General features: G+C 43.8%; 1 protein-coding gene across 2 annotated transcripts in view; it reads left to right on the forward strand.

Annotated features, from left to right (window-relative positions):
• Positions 1–1,783: 1,783 nt before the first annotated feature.
• CLNS1A (chloride nucleotide-sensitive channel 1A) overlaps positions 1,784–7,014 on the forward strand; it is a 24,525-nt gene continuing 19,294 nt past the window's right edge. Inside the window, exon 1 of one of the 2 annotated variants that reach the window (XM_017518685.2) lies at positions 1,784–2,010. In XM_017518685.2, coding sequence (XP_017374174.1) covers positions 1,886–2,010 — 125 coding nt within the window. In that variant the 5' untranslated portion in view covers positions 1,784–1,885. The remainder of the gene's footprint in view (positions 2,011–7,014) is intronic. The other variant, XM_017518683.2, reaches the window with a different exon arrangement.

Here is a 7,014-nt window from a genome sequence, read left to right on the forward strand (position 1 = left end):
ATTTTTAGAAGCTTCTACATATTAATAGGCATCACTAGATGAGACTAATTTGGGAGCCCTCATTTTCGAATGCACTTGAGTGCATTGTTGTTCATTTAAAACATTCCACTGTAAGTTATGTTTAGGAAGATTTTGCCATTTCTATAAGGTTTCACTGCTTCCCAGGCCTAACACTTATCCATGCATAAGCTGGAAGAGACTCAGTCCTCCAGAAATTAAGGATCCCATTTTTACCTAAGCTACTGGCTTTGCTCTCAGTTTCCGTTGATCAACTTAGTCAATGATTTTTTTCCTACCTAAGCAAGCAGGAAAAATGAAATAAAAGGGAGGGGCTGGGCACAGTGGCTCACGCCTGTAATCCCAGTGTTTTGGGAGGCTGAGGTGTGTGGATCATGAGGTCAGGAGTTCGAGACCAGCCTGGCCAACATGGTGAAACCCTGTTTCTATTAAAAAATACAGAGAGTAGCCAGGTGTGGTAGTGGGTGCCTGTAATCTCAGCTACTCAGGAGGCTGAGGCAGGAGAATCACTTGAACCTGGGAGGCAGAGGTTGCAGTAAGCCAAGATGGCACCATTGCACTCCAGCCTGGGCAACACAGCAAGACTCTGACTCAAAAAAACAAAACAAAACAACAACAACAAAAAGAAATATAAGGTAGGAATGCAAAAATCCCTGTGAATTTTCAAAAGCCAAATTTTATAACCCCTAAAATATCACCATGTACTACCAGTTTCTTTCTGGCCTAGTCAGATGTAAGAGGGCTCTAACTGGATCCAAGCCAGTTAATAACTGGATCAAATTCGATCCTGGACCCAGTCCAATTTCTATCACAACTTCCAAACCCAGTTTGGAACAGAAGTTTTCTCAAAGAAACTCATAGAGCTGGCTGGGCACTGTGGCTCATGCCTGTAACCCCAGAACTTTGGGAGGCCAAGGCGGGTGGATCACCTGAAGCTCAAGAGTTTGAGACCAGGCTGGCCAACATGGAGAAACTCCATCTCTACTAAAAATACAAAAAATTAGCTAGGCATGGTGGTGGCCGCCTGTAATCCCAGCTACTTGGGAGGCTGAGGCAGAAGAATCGCTTGAATCCAGGAGGTGGAGGTTGCAATGAGTAGAGATTATGCCATGCCATTGCACTCCAGCCCCGGCAAGCGAGTGAAACTTCGTTTAAAAAAAAATAAAAAAAAAGGGGGGGTGGTGGCCATAAGGTCACATGAGCCAGTTTATCCATCTGGTGGTGGCAGCTGATCCATCAGGTGCAAGGGCTGCAACGTATCTCAAGCACCGATCTTAGGTGCAGTTTAGGGAGGGTCAGAATCTTGTAGCCTCCAGCTGTAATTTCTAATCTAAACCATAATTTCTAAAATATTGTAGCTAATTTGTTAGTCCTACAAAGGCAGTCCAGTCCCCAGGCAAGAAGGAAATTTGTTTTGGGAAAAGGCTGTCATCATTTGTTTTAAACTTTAAACTAAGTTCCTCTCAAAGTATGCCCAGGAATGCACAAGGACAGCTTGGAGGTTAGAAACAACATGGATTTGGATAGGTCGCTTTCACTGTCTCAATTATAATTTTGCAATGGCGGTTTCACTGTGACAACCTTGAGGTAGAAAGTCCCACAGAACTCTCGGTTATTTGAAGCCCAGAACCTCAGAAATGGCGAGGAAGAGGGGGAGGGGCGTCCCGCGGTCAAACGCAACTCTGTCTTAGCCGATCTCCGACGTTTTTCCTAGAATGTCTCATCTCTATGGTCGATAGCGCTCAGGTTCCGGGGCCGACTAAGTTGTTCTTCCGGGGCAACTTCCTTTTCCGGGGCGGGCGGTGCTGTGCAAGTATTGCTGTGTCCCAAGTCCTTCAGGGCCTGTGTTGCCGCATTCCCTGCTGCTATGAGCTTCCTCAAAAGTTTCCAGCCGCCTGGGCCGGCGGAGGGGCTCCTGCGGCAGCAGCCAGACACCGAGGCTGTGCTGAACGGGAAGGGCCTTGGCACCGGTACCCTTTACATCGCTGAGAGGTAGGGTTCCTGGTCCCCAGCGCCGGCCTCCTGCTCCCTGGCGCAGGCGGTGCAAAGGGGCCAGGCGAGGGGCGGCCTAGTGGGCTGCTGGGAGCGGAGGCGCGTGCCCGGGACGCCTCAGGGATGCCTGTAGCGGGTGAGAGACTCGGTTTTTCTAGCGCTCCTCCGGAGTCTTCCATTCTCTGTTTTCCCCGGCCGTAATTTCCCCTCATGGATTGTGCTGCTTTTCTTTTTGCTTTTAACTCGCCTGTTTACGGGAGGTCTGGTGCGTGCGTTGCCCTTCACACACGGTCTCGTTTTTAGGGTCTGAAGTGTGCCTGTCTTTCGGATGAACAGATGCAGGAAGTGGTCCCCTCTGTGGGATACGTAGTTTGAGAGCAGATTGTGGAGGACTTTGAAAGTTTGGATACTACACAATATAGATTTTCTCCTGTAGGTATACTAAGGAGGAACACCTCTTCACCCAACACAGACAGGGGTCATATGCAGAGGGACTAGTCTCCCGTTTTGGGGTCCTGGAAGGAATTGTTCTTTTATTTGGCCACCTGGAGCACTTTTGTATTTTCACAGCCAGATAGATCCTCCTTAAATACTGTGGTTGTAGAACTGAGGTCTCTGTTTCCTTGACTTGTAGTCCTCTTTATTTTGAAGTCTGTAATGACACATTGAATCCTTCCTGTCCTTAAGATATCTTTTGCTTCCCCTTTTACTCCATCACTTGTCTACAGTTAGAGAAAATTCTCTACTTTTAAGTGCTCATGTAATTACTTTGGGACCGCCTATAAAATCCAGGATAAAATCTACCAATGTTACTGTCAACTGATAACCTTAATTACGTTTGCGAAGTCCCTTTTGCTATGTAATATAACATATTTGCAGGCGTGACACCAGAAAGTGAAGGTCGTGGGGCCAAAATTCTGCCCCCCAGAGAATCCAGACTACAAAAACTGTAAAGAACCGCTGCTTTAAAGGGAAATTTAGGCGTTGAGCAAGGCTTAGGCTTCAGGCCAGTCATTGAGGTAAGACATAAGGATGGGAGGAAAAGCAAGATTGACATGAGAGGCAGATAATGAGTTTGGTCAGGACATGTGTGGAGTAGTTGCACACATGAGTGTGTTTTGTGTTTTGGGCCGGGTGTGGGGGGTCACACCGGTAATCCCACCATTTTGGGAAGCTGAGGCGAGTGGTTCGCTCTAGCCCAGCAGTTTGAGATCAGCCTGGGGCAACATGGTGAAACTCAGTCTCTACAAAAATTAGTCAGGCGTGGTGGCGGCCTGTAGTTGTAGCTACTCAGGAAACTGAGGTGGGAGAATCACCTGAGCCCAGGAGGTCGAGGATGCCGTGAGCGTTATTGTGCCCCTGCAGTCCAGCCTGCATAACAGAGTGAGACCCTGTCTCAAACAAACAAACAAACAAACAAACAAAGTGTGTCTTGGGAAAGTGATATTAAAGAGAGATGTTTGGAAGTCGTTAGAGAAAGTATTAGCTTATACTTATGGAAATGGATTGGATATCTCAGAAGAGAAGAGGACCAAGTGTAGAATCCTAGGGATACACCTATATTAAGAATTGGGTCACAGAAGAAGAAGGGACTTGAGAAAGTAGGAAGGAGCAGTCAGAAACAAAATCTGGAGAGCCTATATTGAGTATTGACAAGGAAATCTTTGATAATTGAGGAAAGCAGTTTCTTGTAAGTGGTGGAAGATGGAGCACAAATACATTCCTAGTTCCAGGCATTCCTTTTTTATTCATGACATTTAGGTATATTGACACTTCTTTCAATATTATAACTCCTTTTCAGGGACAGTCCTGTATTTGTTTTTGCATTTTGAAAAATTTCAAACCTAGCTGTGCGCAGTGGCTCATGCCTGTAATTCCAGCACTTTGGGAGGCAGAGGCGGGCAGATTACGATGTCAGGAGATGGAGATCATCCTGGCTAACACAGTGAAAGCCCATCTCTTAAAAAAAAAAAACAAACAAAAAAAACCCCACAAAAATTTCAAACCTAAGGCCAGATGCAGTGGCTCATGCCTGAAATCCCAGCACTTTGGGAGGCTGACGGGTGGGGTGGATCACCTGAGGACAGGCGTTCAAGACCAGCCTGGCCAACATGGTGAAACCCCATCTCTACTAAAAATACAAAAATTAGCAGGGTGTGGTGGCTTGTGCCTGTAATCCCAGCTAGTTGGGAGGCTGAGGCAGGAGAATCGCTTGAACCCGGGAGGCAGAGGTTGCAGTGAGCCGAGATTATGCTGTTGCACTTCTGCCTGGCTGACAGCCAGACACTGTCTCAAAAAAAAAAAAAAAATTTCAAACCTAAAGAAAAGTTGCAAGTGTTATTACTGCCCATACATCCTTCACAAAGATTTATTAATTAACGTTTTGCCACATTTATGTCTCTTTTTTTTTTTTTCTGAGCCATTTGAGAATTGCAGACCTGTTTTCCATTTCTTATATCTCAGAAGAAAAGGGACATTCTCTTGTGTAACCACAATACAGTTCTCACATTAAGGAAGTATAACTCATTTCAAGTTTTTATCTGTTTTTTAAAAATTCTTAGGCTGGGCAAGGTGACTCATGCCTGTAATCCCAGCACTTTGAGAGGCCAAGGTGAGCAGATAGCTTGAGCCCAAGAGTTCTTGACCAGCCTGGGCAGCATGGCAAAACCCTGTTTCTACAAAGAATACAAAAAAATGCAGAAATTAGCCAGTTATGGTGGTGCGTGCCTGTAGTCCCAGCTACTCTGGGGGTGGTGAGGTGGGAGGATTACTTGAGCCTGGGAAGGTGAGGCTTCCGTGAGCTGTGATCATGCCACTGCACTCCAGCCTGGGTGACAGTGAGACCTTATCTCTTAAAAAAATTAAAAATTCTTTATTTCAGCTTTTTCACAAACAAATCTCTTATGTTTCTTCTTTAAGAGATTTTTTTTTTATTTGTGAAACATAAATACAAAAAAAGTGTAAACACATACACATACTATATACATATAATACTCATACACACACACAGTCCAGCAGTTCTTCATCTGAGGGAATGAGGGAGAATGTCCAGAGATAACAAAGCTGGAGAAGGAGAGAGCCATGTTTATGAGTTCGGCTTATAGCCTTTAGGCTTTGGTGAAACTATTTTAGTTTGAGGCAGAGAGGGACAGAACAGATTAGGTTTTGAGTGGACTTGGTTTTAGTCTCTCAGATTTGTGTTTAAAGATTTAAAATCTCCATCTTATTTCAGAGCTTAGTTTTTATAGGAAGTTGAATTTTTATCCAAATAAGGAAGAACAGAGGCATAAATAATTTAAAATATACAGTTTAAAACAGGTAAAATAAAATAGGTAATCAAATTAAAATTTGGTAATTTAAACTTAGAAATAATGTGGGTTTTTTTGTATCTCATTCCAGAATTAATTTTAAACCAAATAATTAAGTTAACCCAAATTTAAGACCTCTCTTAACTTCCTGTCCTGTTTTTCATCCCATGCTGGGTGTAAAGGATACTGACCATACTTGTACAAAAGCATTTGAATTTAGCAAAACATTTTTTCTACATGTTTACTTGCTTTCTAATTTTTCTTGTCCTTCCCTTTAAAAATAGATATACCCAGTTCCGAAGAAACTCATGGTTTCTTTGCCTCACTGCAGCCTCTGCCTCCCAGGTTTAAGTGATTCTCCTGCCTTAACCTCTGGAGTAGCTGAGATTACAGATTACAAAGAAACTCATGGTTTCTTTGGCACTGAGTATGGTTAATTAGATATTTTTAAAGGATTTATTCTAGAATATATACAAAGAGTAAATGAACATCAGAATGTAATGATCAGACAAAACAGTTACATTTTTAGATGGTACAGTGAAATGTTTATGTTTCTCTACAGCACCTTAAAAGTTAGAACTTGAATACTTTGAGTAGATTTTTTCCAATCTCATCCCAGCAAACTTTAATGGCCACATGTCTGGCCTATTTCATTGTGGCCTCTGCTAGAAAACCTGGTGGTACAACAAAGAATTGACGTGCAGTAGGATTTAATTTGTTGTTGTTGTTTTTTTGTTTGTTTGTTTGTTTGTTTGTTTTGAGACGGAGTTTCACTCTGGTTACCCAGGCTGGAGTGCAATGGCCCAATCTCAGCTCACTGCAACCTCCGCCTCCTGGGTTCAGGCAGTTCTCCTGCCTCAGCCTCCTGAGTAGCTGGGATTACAGGCACGTGCCACCATGCCCAGGTAATTTTTTGTAGTTTTAGTAGAGACGGGGTTTCACCATGTTGACCATGATGGTCTCGATCTCTTGACCTCGTGATCCACCCGCCTCAGCCTCCCAAAGTGCTGGGATTACAGGCTTGAGCCACCGTGCCCGGCCTAATTTGTTGTTAATAGGTATTTGTTTAAATTAAAATTGCTAGATTAAATGAATGTACCGTCAAATCTCCTTTTTCTTTAATTTTTTTTGAGATGGAATCTTGCTTTGTTGTCCAAGGCTGGAGTGCAGTGGCGTGGTCTCACTTAACTGCAACCTCCGCTTCCCGAGTTTGAGTGATTCTCTCCTGCCTCAGCCTCCTGAGTAGCTGGGATTACAGGTGCCTGCCACCATGCCCAGCTAATTTTTGTATTTTTAGTAGAGACAGGTTTCGCCATGTTGGCAGGCTGGTCGTGAATTCCAGACCTCAGGTGATTGATCCACCCACCTTGGCCTCCCAAAGTGTCCATGCCTGGCCTATACTGTCAAATCTTTTTAACATAGTAACATACTGTTGGAAAAAATAAGTTGTTTTCCCATTTGAAAATATCTGTGAATATTAATATATGATTTGCATGTGTAAATTTGAAAAAGTAAAATACAGAAACCTAGGGGTTTCTTTTTTTTTTTTTTGAGACGGAGTTTCACTCTTGTTACCCAGGCTGGAGTACAATGGCGCGATCTCGGCTCACCGCAACCTCCGCCTCCTGGGTTCAGGCAATTCTCCTGCCTCAGCCTTCTGAGTTGCTGGGATTACAGGCACACGCCACCATGCCCA

Source organism: Cebus imitator, unplaced genomic scaffold (assembly GCF_001604975.1).
Source record: "Cebus imitator isolate Cc_AM_T3 unplaced genomic scaffold, Cebus_imitator-1.0 Scaffold698, whole genome shotgun sequence".
In the NCBI taxonomy this organism is placed as follows: Eukaryota; Metazoa; Chordata; class Mammalia; order Primates; family Cebidae; genus Cebus; species Cebus imitator.